Source organism: Lupinus angustifolius, chromosome LG18 (assembly GCF_001865875.1).
Source record: "Lupinus angustifolius cultivar Tanjil chromosome LG18, LupAngTanjil_v1.0, whole genome shotgun sequence".
NCBI lineage: Eukaryota > Viridiplantae > Streptophyta > Magnoliopsida > Fabales > Fabaceae > Lupinus > Lupinus angustifolius.
The window spans coordinates 6,071,346-6,092,932 of record NC_032026.1 but is presented as its reverse complement, the minus strand read 5'-3'; the positions used below and the strand labels follow the sequence as shown (position 1 = coordinate 6,092,932).

At 34.6% G+C, this 21,587-nt stretch overlaps 1 protein-coding gene across 2 annotated transcripts; it reads right to left on the bottom strand.

The window, feature by feature from the left end:
- Positions 13,964 to 21,296, bottom strand: LOC109333106 (dipeptidyl-peptidase 5). 2 transcript variants are annotated; one of them, XR_002105979.1, is made up of 20 exons: positions 20,925 to 21,296; positions 20,405 to 20,589; positions 19,999 to 20,103; positions 19,813 to 19,884; positions 19,491 to 19,638; positions 18,908 to 18,990; positions 18,466 to 18,521; positions 18,123 to 18,259; positions 17,933 to 18,026; positions 17,758 to 17,823; positions 17,439 to 17,661; positions 16,401 to 16,502; positions 16,105 to 16,190; positions 15,903 to 16,025; positions 15,261 to 15,330; positions 15,087 to 15,178; positions 14,670 to 14,774; positions 14,452 to 14,582; positions 14,349 to 14,390; positions 13,964 to 14,315 (listed from the first exon to the last, which is right to left on the bottom strand). XR_002105979.1 is itself a non-coding variant. In XM_019568384.1 (19 exons), the coding sequence occupies exons 1-18, from the start codon at positions 21,263 to 21,265 to the stop codon at positions 14,463 to 14,465; spliced, it is 2,208 nt and encodes a 735-aa protein (XP_019423929.1). In that variant the 5' UTR covers positions 21,266 to 21,296; the 3' UTR covers positions 13,964 to 14,390; positions 14,452 to 14,462. The 2 variants fall into 2 exon arrangements, 1 of the variants encoding a protein (XP_019423929.1); XM_019568384.1 differs by having other exon boundaries at positions 13,964 to 14,390.

Here is a 21,587-nt window from a genome sequence, read left to right as displayed (position 1 = left end):
GTTATCTAAAAATCATGTTCTTTTGAACTGTTTTAATAAGACCGTAGTGTTTAGCGAACCTATAGAAACCAGTAAACCCAACGATGAGGCTAAAAATACATCTGCCAACGAGATGGAGAAGTTGTTGAAGAACGAAGCTTAGGTGTTTATGATGTTGGCTTCGTTGGAAAAGGAAGGTAGAGTAGATATTCAGAGCCTACTCGTAGTCAGAGACTTCTCCGAGGTATTTCCGGAAGACATTCCTAGATTACCTCCAGTAAGGGAGATAGAGTTTGCTATCGATCTAGTTCCTGGAACTGGACCGATCTCTATCGCTCCTTATAGGATGGCACCGTTGGAGCTAACGGAGTTGAAAAAGCAGTTGGAAGATCTGTTGCAGAAGCAATTTGTCAGACCTAGCATCTCGCTGTGGGGTGCACCAGTATTGTTTGTCAAGAAAAAGGATGGTAGCATGAGGTTGTGCACCGATTACCGGCAGTTGAATAAGGTCACCATCAAGAACAAGTACCCATTGCCGAGGATTGATGATTTGATGGATCAACTGAGAGGAGCTACAGTGTTTTCTAAGATCGATATGAGATCTACATATCACCAAATACGCATGAAGTCGGAGGATATTCCGAAAACTGCTTTTCGGACGCGTTATGGTCATTATGAATATCTCGTAATGCCATTTGGTGTAACCAATGCTCCTGCAGTATTCATGGATTACATGAACAAAAATTTCTAATATACTCAAAGACTGCAGAAGAACATGTCGAGCATCTGCGAGTGGTTCTGCAGATATTGAAAGACAACAAGCTTTATGCCAAACTTTCGAAATGTGAGTTTTGGCTAGAGTCTGTAAATTTTCTCGGTCATGTGATCTCGAAGGGAGGAATTGCAGTGGATCCTGCAAAGGTGGAGACTGTAATGGACTGGAATTCTCCTAAGTCAGTAACGGAGATCAGGAGTTTCCTTGGTTTAGCGGGCTATTATCGGAAGTTCATTGAAGGACTCTCCAAACTGGCGTTGCTGTTGACTATGCTGACAAGGAAAGATAAATCATTTGTCTGGACGGCCAAGTGTGAAGAGAGTTTTCAGGAATTAAAGAAGAGATTGACCACAGCACCTGTTTTTATCTTGCCAAATCCTAGCGTGAACTACAATGTGTATTGTGATACGTCGAAGCAAGGGTTAGGTTGTGTGTTGATGCAACAAGGGAAGGTGGTGGCTTACGCGTCAAGACAGTTAAAAACTCATGAACAGAACTACCCAACGTACGATCTGGAACTAGCTGCGATCGTATTTGCTCTCAAGATTTAGAGACACCATCTGTACGGTGTAAGGTTTAAAGTTTTCAGCGATCATAAGAGCTTAAAGTACTTATTTGATCAAAAGGAACTGAATATGAGGCAAAGAAGATGGATAGAATTCCTCAAAGATTATGAGTTTGATCTTCAGTACCACCCTGGAAAAGCAAATGTGGTAGCTGACGCATTAAGCAGGAAGTCAATATCATCTCGGATAGAGATCCACGCTTCACTTCCAAGTTCTGGAATGGTTTGCAATCAGCTTTGGGGACTAAGTTAAGCATGAGTTCAGCTTATCACCCGCAGACTGATGGTCAATCAGAAAGGACGATTCAATCATTGGAGGATCTTCTTAGAGCATGTGTGTTGGAGAAACCAGGAAGTTGGGTTGATCATCTGCATTTGATCGAGTTCACCTAAAATAACAGCTTTCATTCAAGTATCGATATGGCGTCGTATGAAGCTTTGTACGGCAGGAAATGCAGAACGTTGTTATGCTGGTTTGAAACGGGGGAGAATTTGATTTTAGGACCCGAGGTGGTTCAGCAAACGACGGACAAGATTCGAATGATAAGGGAGAACATGAAGACAGCTCAGAGCAGACAGAAGAGCTACTATGACAAGAGGAGGAACCCTCTCAATTTTGAAGAAGGCGATCATGTATTCATGAGAGTGGTTCCGACAACTGGTATTGGCAGGTTGTTAAAAGCTCGTAAGCTTACCCCGAAATTTATTGGACCCTACCAAATCCTTAGGAAAGTTGGACGAGTAGCTTACCAAATAGCCTTACCACCTTTATTGTCCAATCTACACAACGTTTTTCACGTGTCTCAACTTAGAAAATACATTAGTGACCCGTCGCACATAATCGAACCCGATTCAATTCAGTTAAAGGATAATCTTACGTTTGAGACGTTGCCAGTAAGGATCAGTGATCAGAGTATCAAGACTCTTCGAGGGAAAGAAATCGCATTGGTTAAGGTCAATGGGATAGTGATGGACACAAATACACATATACAGGTTCCTGCGGTCTGTCGTTGCACATGGTGTGCAACGGGTCATCGATGATGATACCTCAACCCGACACCTACATTGACACTTCTTTCACCTTGCGAGAGGTACGCTCTATTTTCGAGGACGAAAATCTTTTAAAAGGGGGAGGATTGTAACATCGCGAATTTTACGATTTTGAATTATAAGATTTTATTAATATTTTTATTTATTATATTTTCGAAAATGAATTTCTGGGAATTTTCGGTAAGGAATTAGACAAAACTCTAGTTGAGTTTTATTCTTGAAATTTTATTTCCGTTTTAGTCTTGTTCTTGTTTTGTATATGTTTTCTATGCAGATGGCCAACAACAGCACTCACATTCGAGGTTATCCCTTCACGATGTCCCCGATGGGACAATGGGATAGTGACGGGCATAGATATACATACACAGGCCCCTACGGTCTGTCGTTGCACATAGTGTGCAACGGGTCATTGATGATGATCCCTCAACCCGACACCTACATTGACACTTCTTTCACCTTGCCGCCAAGGCGGCTGAGCTCTCCAGAGGTTGGACTTTGGTACCCGCCAGTCAGGAGTGATGGCGCTGTTCCCTCCCACGGTCATAGGACGTAGTCAGATTGTTTGGATGCTCCGTCATCTAGTAGAGCCAAGAGGAGTCGGGTTCTTGGAGGAGGTCCCTGCAAGAAGGCTCCGGTTTTGAGAATGTCATCCCCTCCAAATTATGCCGTTGGGTTATGGCATAATGAAGTGGAGGAAGAGGAAGAGGAGGACGAGGTTGTTGAGCTCATAAATGTAGAGAGCTCGGTGAAGGTGATTGACCTCGTGTCTGACTCGGAAGAGGAGGAGGACCCTAATGAGGGGTCCAGCATTCCTGGAATCTTTTGAGTCAGCTTGTGGCCAGTCGATGTCCCCTTTTTGTTTTTGGTGGGGGCTGTGTTTCTTTTTTATTTTGTATATGTTAGTGGCGATGTAGTTTCCGCCTTTGTTGACCTAGTCTGTATGAACTAACTATAACTTAACCAATTATATGCATTGTATCATTAAGGAAATTGTGAATCAGGTTAAGTTATCATTCAATAACGATAAGTTCATTTTCCGCATTCGAGTTACTTAAAGTGATGTCCCGGAAAAGGAAAGGTTTTTAAAAGGAAACAATTTTATATCACCAATTTAAAAGAAGAAAAAAAATTACCCATTTTTCCGGAATGTTTTGAGAAGTATTTTCCGGGGCGTTACACATCACCTAATTAAAATTTATTGATTGCTTCTAGATCATGGTGGTGAATTTGAAAACCAAAAATTTGTTAAGTTTTGCAAAAGACATGGTATTGAACACCAATACTTTGCTCCTACAGCTCCTGAACAAATTGAAGTTTTTGAAAGGAAAAATAGAGTTCTTAAGGAGTTGGCTAGAACCATGTTTAATGAGATCAAAGTGCCCATTTACTTTTGGGTGGATGCGATTCATACTACTTGTTGTGTTGTGAATAGAATACTTTTGAGGCCTATTCGTAAGAAATACCCCTATGAACTTTTTAAAGGTCGAACACCAAATATTTCTCAATTTCATGCTTTCGAATGCAAGCATTTCATTTTGAATAATGGAAAATAACTTTTAAGTAAATTTGATTCAAAAGTGGACATAGGAGTATTTCTTGGTTATTCTAATCATAACAAAACTTATAGAATTCAACTATATCTACCTTAGGCCACAAAAATAGTTTTCAACTATATCTACCTTACGCTTAGCTTAGATATGCACAACTATCTTTGCATCATTTCTATGCTCATATATGAAAGTGCTTCTCTGTATACACATACCTTCAACGGTCCTAATACTTCCTTGCCGCAACTTGCCCGATTGTCGAGTACCTGATTACGTCTTAAACGATTAACTTAATGTTTTAACTTAATTGGAAATTTTTAATAAATTGTCCTAATAGAGATCTAAGCATGTGAATATATCCAAATATTTTATCTGGAAACAACTAGAATCTTGATCGGACACGATAAAAATCTCACAGACAGATTTGGATCAAAAGCTTGAAATTGGCTCGGAAGGCCTTAGTTTGCTCTAGAATAAGTTCCATAATTCGATAAATTGAGACATACATGAATATTACTAAGGTGTAACTGAACATTTAACATATTTTAGTTCATCCTAGGAATATTAAGGATCTTTAGGATTCCCTGAAGATATCGGTTTCGGTTTAGAGCTTTCAGCAAGGTAAATGACCTCTAGTTGCCATAGGACTCGCAGAAATGCGTCATAACTTCCCAGAGGGTATTATAACCACATTAAAATAATCTAGGCAATAGGTATATGACATTTGAGATCATACCTATGCAATTTGAGGCATTACCAAAGAGCACTGGGGACCTAAAGGTCAAACTCGTGACATTAACGGTGTTTCGACTTCCCGGTTGTTACATAATGCATGGGTAAGCTCTGAAACCCTTGGATTTTCATGGATAACACAAGACTAGATTCTAGAACAGATAAATATCAAGAACTAAGCACATGCATGTGGTTAAATTTGGCTCTAGAGGTTTACACGCATCCTACAACACTAAAACCACCCTTTTTGATCCACGCCTTAACTTCTTAACATGATAAAGTGTGGGTAGGATTTGGAAACCTTCACGCCAAGACTTTACATCATAACATAGTTGCACACAGCAAGATACTCAGGATGAAAACACCAAATAAGAGTATTCATGTTATTTCTAATCAACCTAGAGACATAAGATTCTATAACCTAGACAACATGCATGAATCCATTGGCCTTTTAAAACAGAATTTTTAGAATCAATCTTAAAGGCTTTTAAAGAGACAATTTCAATGATTTGATTTCAAAATTGATATCCTCATACCTCAACTTACTTGACTGTTTCCTTGGGTGAAAATATTGAAAATGATTGAAGCTAAAACCACAACAAACTCACTTCCCTACCTTAACCTTATTCATAAACATTCATGGGAGAAAATGAACTATGAAGAACCTATAGAACAGAAAACAAAGACCATAGTTGTGATCACCATACCTTGAGGATGATATATTTTCACTTGCACATAAGATTGGAGCTGACAAGATGGAGTCCCCCCTTCCTTGTTGTTACCGCCATGAGACAAGGAAGAGGAAAGGAAGAAGAAGAGCTTTTGTGGGGTGTTTGACTTGTTTGGTGAAGTTATTCCCAACAAAGCCATTGAGTTGAATTTTATAGGAGGAGATTAAGGTTTTTGGGTTGGGTGGATCGTTAATGGGAAAATGCCACATGATTAGGGAGTGATTAAGGGTTAAGGGTAGGTTAGGTTAGGTACATGCATGCATGGATTTAGGTGGATTTAAATAGTACCACCTTTATGTTGTACATTGATGTGTTTCTTGCATTCTAGTATACCTTAAGGCCATGTTGAACATTATCTAGATGAGTATAAATGATTATCTATACTTTTAGAGGACTAACAGAAAGAATTGTAGGTACTCTAAGGCAATCCGACAAAGCTCACTAGAAAACTAACCATTGCCTTAAAAGTCTTATCATAATTTTTTATTAAATTATAGGGTTGAGGTAAAAGCTTTTTGTCCTAATTAATTTAATCCCAAATGAACTATATCAAATTCACTTAGGTTATATGACTACTTGAGTCATATTTACTAGGTTCTCGTAGATAGAGTTACTAGATAATGGGTCAACCTTAAACTTGGACAGTTTAGCTTTTAAACCAAATTGGCCTATATTCCTGATCCTGATCTTATGTTTAAGCTTAATTCTATATTAAGAACTAATATATGACGTTCTTAAACAAAAATAACATTTTATACTTTCCAACTAAAAATTCATCTATATGTTACTTATATTCAAGTAAGATAGCCCTTACTCGAATAGTATGTATTTCATATATAGATATAATATCTATATCATTCTATCATCAATAAAATCACAGGAGCATACACATATTCACATATATAATATCTTTTCCATATCTACCTAAGCAGAGAATTGAAAAGAGAGATGTTACATTACTCTCATCCTTTTTAGAAATTTCGTTCGCAAAATTTGGGCACGATTTACTTACTGGAGAGATAAGAGTAAGATGCGTCATCTTACTCTCTAATTCCCACGATGCATCCTGATCCTGGTCCTTATTCCATAATACCTTTACCAGAGGTATTTCCATTCCTCTAAGTTGCCCAACCTTTCTAAATGTTATCCTAACAGGCACAGCCTCAAAGGTAAGATTCTCCTTTAAATGGAGGCTATCATATTCAGTTACTTGAGACGATTCTGATATATACTTCTTAAGTTGGGATATATGAAATACATAATGGAGATTGGATAGAGATAGAGCCAAAGCTATCTTATAAGCTTCTGGCCCAATCCTTTATCACAATCTGATAGGGTCCAACAAATCTTGATACATTTTAGTAGTTTCCTGGTGAAAACTCAACTTACTCTTATGAGCTTCTTCCAAAATCAATTACCTTAACTTCTGATTTTGAGGTATGCAGATTTTGTTTCGAAATCTAACAATTTCATCCATCCCTTGTTTAATCTTTGTTTTTTGTCATTGTTCTGCAAAGGATTTTTGTCTCTAAATCCCTCGGTTAGTCTTTTGTAATTCTCCTATTTGGTTCAAAAATTCATTGGTGATCTTCATTGTTCCCAAAACCATTTTGGTTTCCAAAATGTGGCAATCCATATTCACATCCCTCCACAATGGCTTTGACTCTTTTCTCTATGACACTTAATACCTCTCGATCTTGTGGAGAGGTAGAGTGATTGAGATTGTCTTAGACAACTAAGGACTCAATATGAAGAGAAGTGTGCAAATCAATCTAGGCAACTAGTCTATTTCCCATTTCTAGAATACTTCAGTCAAATCCAATAATATCACCTTTAAAATCAAATTTTAACCAACGAATGTCCATGGCAATGACTCATGTATGCAGAATAATTCATGTTTATACATGAGGTGCATGCATGAATGAACGTGACATTTTTCTTGAGTAAATGCATTTGAAGATGCATGAATAGATTTATTTTTTGGGTAATATGTATGTGCAACGTTTGAGTGATTTATTTTTTGTGTTTTATGCATGCATGAGTAGATGAACGCATATATGTTTCTTTTGTTTTTGTTCATTGAACCTATGAAGATATGAATTTTGACATACATGTTTTTTTCTTTTCACGTGAATGAATAAATCAATGAATGCTTGAATTATAATTTTTTTGAATATATGAATGAATGAATGTTTGAATGATGTATTTTTTTTCTTTTCGAATGCATGTATGCTTGAATGAATAGATAAATAAGTTGAAGAATGTATGACTAACATATTTTCATTTTTAAGTGCATGTATACATGGATGAATTTTCTTTGAATGTTATGTTTTTCTTTTGAGTTAATATATGCATGACTGAAGTGTGTGATAATTTAAAATGCATGCCCGTTAGGATAATGAATCATATTTTAGAGGTAATATAGCCCTGATTACAATATAGTAAAGTGTTATGGTGGATTTGAAATCTATTATACTATTAAGGAAAACTTGGAATTAAATGGTATAACTCCAAGGTTATTATAGAAATTTTATTCATAGGGCATTCTGCCCATCGACGGGTATGAAAATTATATGTATATCATTGAGCCCATAAAAGAAAATGATAATGTAGAACAATGATATCTTTATATCACTCAAGCGTGGATGATAGATTCATCTAACTTAGGGATGATAAATCCTACTTCATGACATGTATAGATGAAGAATAAGGGTTGATGAAACTTTTATTATTATTGTTGCTAAACTGCACACTATATACACTATCTACTTTTTGTTGTCAGTGGTGGATGATGTAAAGAACAAGTGGGGGTAGCTGCCCCCTGAAATTGTTTTTAAAAAATTATTAAAACATCCTTTTTTTTACATTTTACCTAAATAAAATATCTTTTATCCTATAAAATGTATCGTTCCATGTGTCATTTTCTATGATTAACCAAAAAAATACTTAATTATTAAACTTGTAAATTATAAATTACAATTTTTCAACCAATCATAATAAGTGACACACATAGTAACACATTTTTTGGAACAACAAATATACTCTTTTTACCTACACTCAAACGACGTATGTCTTAATGTAGATATTCAATGAAGCTCACATATTTCTTTAATTTGTAGATTGATAAATAAATATAGTGAAACTTGTATGATCGTTCAAAAGATTATACATAATGGATTAAGTTGTCTTACACGTATAGATGTTAATGTTGCTTATAATAATATGATTTCATTTGAGTTCTGAAAGATTTTACACTTGACGAAAGATGTTATGTATGTATTGATAATATATTTCCAAATTATGTTTATAAGTCATTTAATATTGGTAATATATGTATTTTTGTCCAAAATTTTTATCATATGGATTCAATGAGCAAAAGAAGATTAGTTTGATATATCATTTTAACATTTTATTCTTAGTTTGTTAGTCATTCCAGTTTGAAAAACTCTCAACTTTATGTCATTGGTCATATCTTGTTTTATCAAGTTATTCGTTTTATTTTAATTATTATGGTACAACTAATACATAATTATCATTTCTAACAATAAAGATAACCAAACAAAGTAACATAATAAAATAGAAGATTAATTTTTTGCAGACAGCATAGAGATTTATATTGAAAAATAAATAGGTGAAAATTTTAGTGTAAATTTTTGTTTTCACCATCAGCAATATAATAATTAAACATCTTTTCAATTTTAGTCTTTTCGGATATTTTAAATTAAGTTACACCTAGTCATTCGTTCCTTGTTATATAATGCGTAGATCATAATTATATCATTGTTTTTAAGCTGTTAGTTATTTGTTTTAGGTTGTTTCTTCTATGAAGACATTTATTTCACTCATTCTCTCACTATGCTATAGCCGAAGTTCAACAACGGACATTTTAAATATATAACAACATTTTCTATGTGAGCACAATAGTATATATGCATGAATAACAACGCTTTGGATGGCGTAGTTGTATGTCATACATACAATAGCGCCACCTCCAAATAGCATTGTTATATATTTAATACATATAACAATACAGGCTACATGGAGCATTGTTGTATTATTCATAAATATTTTCACCAACATAGATATACAACAGCGTCACTTATAATGAGCGCTATTGCATTAATCATATACAATAGTGTTGTCTATAATGTGTAATGTTGTGTTAATCATATACAACAACATCTATAATGTGCATTGTTGTATTAATCATATACCACAACTTTGTGTATAATGTGCGTTGTTGTATTGTATACATACAACAACACTGTATATAATGAGTGATGTTGTATTGTATAGATACAACAGCGCTCGCTAGAGATTCCCCTACATATGTTGTTGATTTATACACATTAATACCTGCATATACATTTATCAATAACACAAACACATTAATATTGACCATGAGTTTGTACTATTAACATCAATACAATATAAATTACAAACAAAGAATATCATGTCAATTATATTTTGGCAGAGTACATAAAATTATAAATAAATAATATAAGTACAATATATGCAAATTACAAACAAATAAAGTTATGCAATAATTATACAAAGACATACATCTACTTTTTCCTTTTCTTTGATTGTTTTTGGCTTATAAAATATCATTGTTTGGAGGAACATATTGATTCAACCAAAGCCCCTCATCATGATCATCTCTTGTATATAAGTCATCATCCATAGTTGGTCTGCTCTCACACGACTGTGATGTCCCAAAGAAAGGATCATCTTCAGCATCAATATCTTCATATTCTTGGTCATCAATATTATTGATTATTATTTTGTTAGTTAAAAGAATAATGGATCATTCCGTATCATGTGGATCACTAACATATAATATTTGTTGAGACTATAATACTAGAATAAATCACTCATCCTTATATCATGGTCTATTAAGATCCACCAGCATAAACTTTAACTCATCAACTTGAAAACTATTATTGTTATCAACCCACTTACAACAAAATACCAAAAATTGGAACATTTTGTAATCCAATTCCTATATCCGTTCAATGACCCCAAAGTATGACATATTCACATATATTGAGCTTCTACTTTTTGCACTTGACATATATAAAGTTCGAGCAACAAGAGTCACCCACTATTTTTCATTTTACTTCGATCATCTTGTTTTTTCGTAAAAAATGTGAACTCATTTATTATGTAACTAATGTAGGATAAGACATTAATACTTGGACCATTGGCTAACCATTTTAATCTTTCTGAAATTGAATGTGCATTTATATTCAACTCCTCAACAACGTGATTTTTTGCCAAATGTTCTTTTTGCATACCGAGCCATTGGAATGCCTATGAAATCATCATCGGTAAGGTACCCAATACAAAAATCAAGAGCTTCTTCAACAATATATCTCTCAACAATACAACTCTATGGTCTTGATCGGTTCTTCACGTACCTTTTTAATATCTTCATATAATGCTCAAAAGGATACATCCATCTCATATAGGAAGGGTCACATAGTTGTAGCTCTCGAACAAGATGAATGTTTAGATGAACCATTATGTCAAAAAAGAAGGTAGGAAATACATTTCAAGCTCACACAAAGTCAAAATTATTTGTATTTGCCCTGCACGTAATTTCTCAGGATCAATCACTTTGCTACAAATTGGCTTGAAGAAGAAGCATAACCTAGTTACGTTCTTCGAACTTTTTTAGGTAAAATATATTGTATTCCAATATGAAAGAAATGTTTCATAAGTACATGACAATCATGAGATTGAAGACCTTTTAACTTGATATCTTTCATTGGTACGAGGTTCGAAATGTTGGAAGAGTACTCCTTTGGAACTTTAACACAATGAAGAAATTTACACAATTTCATTTTCTCCTTCCTCGACAAAGTATAAGCTGCTGGAGGTAGATATGTACGTTTTCCCTTCATTATCGGCACAAATTCCTTTCTTCTTCCCATAGTAACCAAGTCTAATCTTGCATTCAAGCAATCTTGGTTAATGTTGGACAGGAGATCTCTATCAATGGATATGGTTAATGTTGGTCATAGTTTCTATGCGTAAACTTTGAACACAAAGGGAAAGGTTTTTTCTCTCACTCTTTAGCAGTTAGCACGTGGCCACTGGAGTTATTATTATCGACGACTACCATTAATAGAACCATAGTCTAGATTCACATCCATAATTTACCTATAATGGTTTGAGGCACAAGTTCAAAAGCTCTTAGCAACCGCGATGAGGAGGCATATGAGATCATACTCCTCTTTTTAGGTGTAAAATGCGAATAATGTATGAAGTTGTGATTAATATTTTTGTAGAGGAAAAAATTGTACCAAAAAAATTAAAAAGATAAGGGTTAATCTGCATAAAGAAATATTTTAAGTTAGGTTGGAAAATTTGTTATGGACAGGAAAGAATTAAGCACCCCACAACGTTCATTATATAAATGACACATAGATAAATTATATAGATAAGATATTTGTTCAAAACATTAATTTTACCCTTATATATTATTATCCTACAAAAGGGAACAAAAAAGTTTTTTTATATATTTAGTTTTTTATATATGTTATTGATTATTTTTAATTTTCTATAATTGATTTCATACTTTATTTATTTAAAAGAGATTCTAGATATGGTCGATAAGATTGGGTCATGATTCTCTCTTCTCCACTCAACATTTATCTCTACCACCAACAAACCATCGAATTTAGTCCACAATATTCGTGCACCAACAGATACAAAAGTCTCATTCATAGCACAAAAACTAATAATAACTGAGTACGAAAATGGTAAAACCCACTACTCCCTTTTGCAATCATCTATGATTCAGTTGTTAAATATGATTATAATATGCCTATAAATATGAAAATGGTAAACCCTACTCCATTGAACAAATATGTGAAGGTTATCATATGCCTATAAATATGAGTTCATAGCTCCATTGAATTTAGAATTTTATCTCGTGTGAAAATTGGATTTATTCTTTTGGAAATACTTTATTCTACTAGGTTCTTAATTGAACTATATTTAGAACTTTTCAAAAACATCCTTATTCCTATGGCATTCTAAACACTTGTCATGACTTGGTGGTGCTCCTATCCCCTTCATTTATCATATTTATTTGCTTTTTGATTACTTGTTCATTGGAACACCATCCTTGTAGCTTCCTTAGGAAAATACATCAATTTAAGTATATTTTTAGAAGAAAAATAATTTCCAATTAATCATCGTTTTAGAAAACGAAGACATTATTAATAATATTTTTACAATTCTATCCTTATATTAATAGAGAGACCATGAGTGGAAAAATAATTACTAGAATTATTATAGAGAAATAGTAAAAAGGTAAATTAGGAAAATACACATTAATTGCATTCCTTATTTTTAATTGAAATAATGTTATGAGAACTGGACCAGATGGTCTAACCGGTCTGACCGCTGACCAGACTTAAAAACGACTCTAATTAGAAGTCTTAATCGAATGAGGGGTTAAACCATTTTGAACCAGGGAAATTCTGGTCGACCATGTTAAACCTCAATAATTCAGAAAGTAAACCGAACGGTTCACATAATTTTTAAAAAAAAAACAGAATACTACTATAATATTTTATTTTACTTCGGTTCAAAAAACATGAAAAGATATTACTACAATATAAATTATACATAATCATTCATTATATAAAATTTTGCAATTATATATTATAGATAATTATTAATTATATATAAAATCATTCGGTCTGACCAGATAGCTTAACCATTTAAACCAGTTAAACCTAATACGAGACCTCTTCCGAATTGAGGTCCAACCAGTGTTAACCAAGGCGGATGGCGTTGCGTGCAAACAGCGGACATCATCATCATGGCACTTGACAAAAAATAAATAAATAATATAACATAATAGAAAAAGAAACTGAAATAAAAAGAATTTGGAATTCTGGAAGAGAAAAAAACTGAATCTAAAAAAATAGTAATTCTAAACTGAATCTGAAAAAATTAATATAAAAATACATTACTACATATGAAAAGAAAAGCAGGAAGGAAAAAGGAAGAGAGAAAAAACTGCAAGGGCGAGGGCGACAACTGTAGCAACAACCAAAGCAAAGACAACAAGTTTTAAGAGAGAGACCAGAAATAGAATGTTTTAGGGTTTTAACCTAATAGGCAAAAAAACCCGACCCAACCCATTTTTTTCTTCAAAAATCCAATCCATAAGCCCCAAAACCCCACTATTTCCGCCATGGCCCTACCACCACCATGGCAACTTTTTCAAGCAAAAGACAGACACAACCATGTGGCAGTATTTCCCAAATAGCTAATGACGATGGGCCAAAAACCGCCACTGGCATGGCTGCTTTTTTATAACACTATGTCCAACTCAGGTTTCACAACATTGGTTTAAAGAGTAAGTAAAGTATTGATTGTCTTTCATAATTACTATGTAATCGTTATCATAAAAGGAAAGTTGTCGTAAATAATTTTAACATGTGGCTTGTTCTTTATTCGGAAGATTCGGTTTTCACCCCTTGTTTATGGAGAGTACAAATCACATCAAATGACACATGGATTGACACATTTTTTTAAGACAAGATACACTCATTTGATCATGTAATACAATGCTGCCACAAGGACACATGCTCGTATAAAGAGAGCTACTACAATCACATACTTATGTCTTGAACCAGTTTGTTCCGATTATCATTCTTAGATCCAAACTAGGTGGATCACAGAAAACGAATTCACAACAAGATTGCAGGACAGATATTCTACAAAACAAACACATGTCATCATCCCTGGTATTATTATGGGTTCAAAGCATAAATTCTTAATTGTAAAACAACATTCAAGCAAGAGGAGCACAACATAATTCGAGCCACCGCTAAGATTTGAGAAAAAATGCAGTGCAAACTCTGCATATTCTTGGTCATGAGCATTAACATAGACCTTCTACAAAGAGCTACATGGCTATGAGGTAGTTGCCAACTAGTTGAAACTAAGGCATATGAAGCTCATGAGTGCTAATTTCCAGCGATTTCCTGAACAAATATTGCTTAGGACTTGCTTTAATACTACATATGAAGAAAGCAACATTAGTACATCAGAAATAATCATTCAGCATCGAAGTTGTCAATTTTGATGGGTGTAATATCGTCAGCAACATTGAAGTTCCCAATCAATCGTGCGAAGAATATCATTTGTTGTTCAAGTGTAAACTTGATGTTCTCAGCCTACATCAAACCAAGTACTCCATTATAGTCACTGTTTGATGCATAAATATCATTTTTACAAGAGAAATAATTATGTAGTATGTATACCTTCCGAAAACCATGTTGTTCTCCTTCATACTCAACAAGAGCAACTGGCACGCCTTTTTCCTTCAGTGCCTGATAAATTTTTCGAGCTTGATCAGGTGGCACGACCTGTGACAGAATATATTTATCAAACTAAAATTTATAGATCTTTGAAGTAGGAATAGGCTGACAGTTTCCGTTCCGGGCTCCCTAAGTATTTATTAAGTACAGGGAGGGGAAATAACAAGGACCAAACTTATGTGCTATTGTTCGAGTGTTTGTAATAGATATTGCACAAGTTATAATTTCATGCATGAACTAATTTCATTGATGAATTGTTGCACACGTTATATTCTTAGGGCGGCGTCGGTAAAAAATCATCAGAAGCACCAGGAGAACAATATCTATGTTTTGTATAAATAATAATTGCATGGTAAAAACCTTGTCCTCCAATCCTTGAAATAAAATAATGGGACAGGAAAATTTGTCAACGTGGTTGATTGGGGATCTCTCAAAGCATGCCTTCTCACCTCCTGCACTAAGTTAAGAAATGGACTGAACACAAAAATGAAACAAATAAACCAAAGAAATAACTGTTTTCTTAAGCTGACTTACCAACAAGGTTGTCAATGTAATGGGATTCAAATTTATGAGTTTCTGCTACCAACAATTTCAAGTCGGCTACCTGTTTGAGAGACCAATTGGCAAATAAGTTCCTTTGAAAGGACAACAATTTAACTAAAATTGTTTGATAAAGTGATAAATAACATATAGTATAGTATAATTGATATATCTTATTTGTAAGCAATTAAATGGATAAGTAAAATTAATCAGTTAGTTTTAGCCCAAAGGAAAAAGAAACTTGGAAGGATGTTCTAGAAAGCAGAAAAAATTTGTTTATTACATTCTTAAATCTGGATAAGGCTCATCTAAAGTGAGATTGCCTTTAAAATGAGCAATTAAGGATGTATATGCCTTTAATTTGATAAAGTGCTTAGAGATCTCAATCCACAAAATGATTAAGATTAGATACATTCTTACTTTCAAACTTCAGAGATATACTCACTTTAGAGGAGTCTTTTCTCTTATACCTTAATTTTCTTTGTTAAGGAAGTGATGTCCAAACATCCAAATAATGGGAATGGAAGACAAGTCAGAAATTCCATAAACCCTATTTCATGGTAATTAAATATAGGAAAACGAATTGAATTGCACATGGACAATAAAAGTGAAGTTAAGTATCAGAAGAGCACTCACACCATACAAAGATGCCCCAGCCTTAAAAGTTTCTCTAAAAGCAAGAGCCGCTAAGGTGGTATACCCACCAGCAGATCCCCCTGTTATGCACAGACGCTCCTCATCTACCTTTCCACTATCCACCTGGATAAGAGATTATATAACCATTCTAACAAAAGATCCATCAACCACAAATGTAAGAAGCAATTATTTAAAAAATTACCAAATATTTAGCACAGCTACAGCAGTCGTTGACATCAACTATTCCCCAGCGTCCCAAAAGCCGATCTCGGTACTCCCTGCCATAACCTTCCAAATAATATTCTAGTCAGATTAGTCGAGTTTCATTTCTTTTTAGAAAGTGAACATGACTAAAAGACTATAAGTAATCATAAGTAACTAAAACACTCTTGGATACATAAAACAAACAACCAACTAGAAAGAATTATCTGCCAAGACAATGGAAAACAGAGGAAAAAATAAACGTAATTCAGAATGTAGCCAAGGTGATAAACAAACCAGTGCTTCCACCGTAATTAACATCGGCAAATGCCCAACCACGACTTGTCCAGTACTGAATGCTCAAATTTAAACTTCCATGTGTTTCAGCAGTTGGTCCTCCTGAAATATTTGAAAGAGGTCATTGTGCTCAGTCATTAGAGTAAGAGAACCCACAACTGACACTCTTGTTTTAAAAAAGATTGGTGAGAATTTTGTATGCATTTCAACATTTGTATAATGTGTTGCATGTGAATAATGTAGTGTGCCCGTTGATGTACTTTGGACTCAAGAACTACAATGACCTGCACCCATATTGGGTACAGTTTTTCCCAAATCTTCCTTCTTTACAAAGAAGGTGAGCCTCAATGCAACATAAGTTTGCTGCTTAGTGACCAAGAGGTCACGGGTTCAAATCCTAGAAACAGACACTCCGCTTGCGGAGGTAAGGCTGTGCACATCTACCATCCCCAGGCCCCACCAGGTGGGAGCCTCTGGCAATGGGTCGTCCTTCCTTCATTACAAAGATGAAACAATAAAATTTCACCCAAAAAACATTTATCAAAACTTATCCACTACAGCTCTGATATAGGTTAATTAGCCATAGAGAAAACCGATGCCATAATTCTCGGAATGAGAAATTACAAACTTATAATTTATACAAATATTGCAAAAATCATGGGTTCTGACATGGGAAAGCAAGGGCAGTGAGACAGACATAAACTAAGGTTGGCATCATGTATTCAACAAATGTAAAAACAAAAACACAGTGACATACTATTGATATTTCCCTTTACAATGCATTCATGACCTCCTTAATGTATAGAAGTATTGGTATACAGTTCGATAAAACATGTGAGGATTTTTCGTTCACATATAAAGGTCATCCCTCCTCAAGTATCATGTCATTAGATCATGAGATATGAAACTACATATGGATACTCATTGCAGAGGGAACACCAACATCTCACACCACATGTTTTCACACCATGTAACTGGCCAAATGAACTAGAATATGAAATAGAAAGTGATGATTCCTTATACAAAATCAAGATTTACCATGGCTCTTCAATAATAGAGGAGGTCTTTCTCCTTGACTTGCACGATAAATAGGATTGGATGGCGGATAAAAGTATGCATAAGCATTCTGACCAGGAACTTCAGTTGGGAATTCAATCAACTCTGGCTGACTGATGTATGAAGCGTACTTTAAACTATCCAGTGAGGAGGACCAAATAATATTGAAGCCAACTGCTTTTGATTTATCTACATCTAAAGTCACCTGAAAGCAAGAGATGTCCGGGTTGCATTAGAATAACTCAGAAATTGAGTTTTTTAATTATTTTTATGGAAGGAAGAAGAGGTAGGAGAAAGCAACCTTGGCCACTGATGACGGTTGAACTGCAGATGCTCCCTCCACATATAGACAATCATTACCAGAAGTCTGCAATGGCATGATTGCACAACTCAGATTACTGTTGCATTTCAAGAATTGATTTAGACACGCATATACAAAGGCACACACACAAAACAAGAAAAAAATTAAAAAGTACAATGTTATCTATATCTGTGAAAGGGATATCAAGCACGGTTAGTTTTGAACCCTGCACACCATCAATAATTCCAAGATATGACTTTCCCTGCTGCCTGCAAACACAACCAAAACCTTGAATTGAATGTACGAAATTGGATAAAAGAAATGATGAAAAGAGAAAGATTTGCAGGTAGCAGACTTAGAATCACCTGTAACTGCAAGCAATTAAGTTTCTCTGTTTATGGCTTTGAACAAACTCATAAGAATTCATACCAAAAATCCATAATGGCCTAGCAAATTCAGCATCCAATGTGTAAATAGGAGAGACCTTATTCTCAGAATCAATCTGTAACCAATTAAAGAATTTCATAAAAGAAAAATGATAAACAGAATCAGATCATTTTTTTAGTGGCTATTGCATGTCCAAGTCCAACCACAATATATTCAAGCATGCTCGCAATCAAATTATTTGTCAATCATCATGTTTCAAAAGTGAATGAAAACCACAATATAATTAATCACTATAAAAAACAACAGGCGATGAAAAATTACCCATTTATGGATATTCCAAAAACCATTTTTCCTATCCGTGATGAAAAAGAGGTCCCCTGCATAGTTAAATTTAGAAGGAAAAAATTAAAACCAGAATGCACAGAAAGATCATAACAAATGCTCCAGATAGATTCAGCAGTAAACTTTGAATGAATACCATTCATTGAGAACATTAATCATGAAAAAATGGTATGCTCTAAAAGCGGGGGAGTAAAAAGTAAAAACACCAAAGTCTCACATCATAGAACATTAAGAGGTAATAAATAACTTAGATCAAGGTTCCTGAGCCCATGTCTGCAGGGATCATGACTTGATGATCTTAAGAAAACATGCTTGTTTAGTCAACAAAACTAAACACTTCATATACATGTCAAATTTTGATTTTATGAAAATGCCAAGTTTTTCTTCTTTTTTTGGTTTAAAAAATGCCAACTTTATGTACCGTCAGGGGACCACTTGGGCTCAGTTGGAGACTCCACAAGTGAAGGATCACTACCAGCAACACAAACACGCTTGTAGATCTCTCTGCATGAAAGCTCATAGCGAATAAGCTTCAATTTGAACAAGAATGTACATATTGTAAAACAGCAACCCAAAGAAAACGGGGGGATTAAAGTCTATGAACCAGCCTGTATGAATATGGTTCATGAGTATCATGAAGGGTGTTAATACCAATAATCTTTAAGCAGTATAATAATTGAGATTTGGGAAGTGATTGAATAAAGTAATCATTTTTCACTTATTTGAGACTATGAGAATGGGAAGCACTACTTAATGCAACTTAATCAACAAAATACTGGACTTGTCTTGTCTTGGGTGGTTAAATAAATAACTGAATATCTGCAAAACTAGCATCTGCTCATATTTAAAAATCATATCATAGGCTCATAATAATATTAAATATCACATCATGTGTAGGAAATGAAACAACACAACATCTCATTGTCACCTTGGCAGAGAGACCTCACATGGTAAGCAAAATTTCTTAATTCTTACAAAATTACAAATAAAACAGTTCTACTCACCCATTTTCAGAAATATAACCAACCCAAAGTTCTGATTTATCCCATGGCATGTTGGGGTGGCTCCACTGTATCCATGCTATCCTTTCACCTTTAGAATCTAGACGTGGGAAAGCATAGAAATCACTCCCGCCAACTAATATTTCTGGTTCTGAATATCAAACAATCCAGTCAGACATAATCTTGATTGCATAAACAAAAGAGTTCAAGCAAGTGAAAATAGCACAACTTTTGAAGCTTTGACCAGAAACACTGAAATATTTATTGGAAATATTCATTTAAACTCTCCACAGGGTTAAACTCACTAGAAGATGGTATTTCTTACCCTGGACATCATTGCTGCCAAGTGCTATGGATACAATTGTTGTAGGTGGATTTAGACTGCTCTCTCGACGATCTACCAAAATGGTTATACAATTATGACCAAATAAATGGATGGTTTAACAAGTAAAAACATATTGCAAGCATTCAAACATAAGGCTCAAAGAAAAACTGCTTCTGGACAGGTTACCTTCCCTTACACTGACATAACGGTTAAAGCGCGGATCAAATATTCCATCGGCATAGCTGACTACCGGTCCACCATAATCCGGAGTGAGAGGTACGGGAGGCACATCTGCCACAGGACAAACCACAAAAATTCCAGCATTAAATAAGAAAGTTGCCTCGGATCACATACACTTTTGAGAATGACACCAAACCAATATTCCCAGATTGATACAAATCCATTCAATTAAGCTCCATATAAAGAGGAATAAAAAAACTAATAAGAGTAAGGCTGTTGCACATCAGGATAAGATACGCAGGATACAGGAGTCATTTCATGTCAAATACACAATAATACAGTATAAGTAGTATGACATTGTTTTGGAAAATTATAATTGAAGAATAATAATTGATGATTGGTCAATGCTCACCCAGAGAACTTAGGGATTGCTTGTACAGTCTCTGATCCTTGTAATTTGCAAAGAAAACAATGTCCCCGGAAACAGTGAAAGCACCACCTCCATACTCCTGGGCCAATGTTCTAACTCCAAACTCTTTAGGAGTAATATCCACTGGTTCACCTCCATTTTCTGGCTCCAGAACAAGAACGGCCCGTCTAAATTCAAACATAGTAAATGGTCAAAGTTGTTTAGGATTTAATCTGACATGTTTGGCAAACATATTAAAACATGAAAACACTTTTCAGCAAACTAATGCTACTATAACTAACATAGATTCTTGTTGTGTGTATGAGCAAAACCTAATTGGATGATATCTATGCATGGGAAGTTATAAGTCTCTAACACACAAAATAATATATTTCTTAGATCTAACTCGAAAATACCCTTAAGCTAAAATTTCGATCTTATACCAAAATTCATTTTTATTTTTTATTTAAAAAAGAAAGAAAGAAAGAAGCTATTCGGATTGGATACTATTCCACAATGTTACCCGGATTCAGTTGGACGTGATTCAAGCCAAATGAGGCGACCGCGGCCATCAACGGCTGTACCGCCTAATCTCTTGGAGGCGCCGGAGACAGCATCGGCGGTGATAGGAGACTTCCAGGAGCCGTAGGGAGCAGTGAGTGTTGGTGATGAAGATGTAGCCATTCCCTTTTTGCAGTTACAAGAGAAGCAATGTTGTTGAAAATGGAAGAGGGTTTTGGTGATGGAAATAGTGGGTGATAGGATAAGCCTTTTGCTGAAGCTGTTGAATAAAAACTTAGAAGAAGAAGAAGAAGAATAACAACGACGCCTGAGAGTGAGAACAGAAATGGCTAATGTGGCCATCTGGGTCAAGGTTCAAGCCTCATCCTATACATTTTTTTTTTAATGGCTAAATTATTTATTGAGTAAATTCCATTAACACCTGTTTTAATAAAATTACGCAAATCATCACTAATTTTATTCGTGTATTGTAATTATTACTCCGGTGATAAGTGTAATTAAATTAAAACAAAAAATATGTATATTATGGAAACAAGTCGAAATAATATAATGGTCAATGATATTCATTATTTTGTTTTGTTAAAAAGTGCATAAATAATTTCAATGAGATATTTTAATCACTCTTATATTACGTTATAACAAACCAAAATTAATGAATAGATAT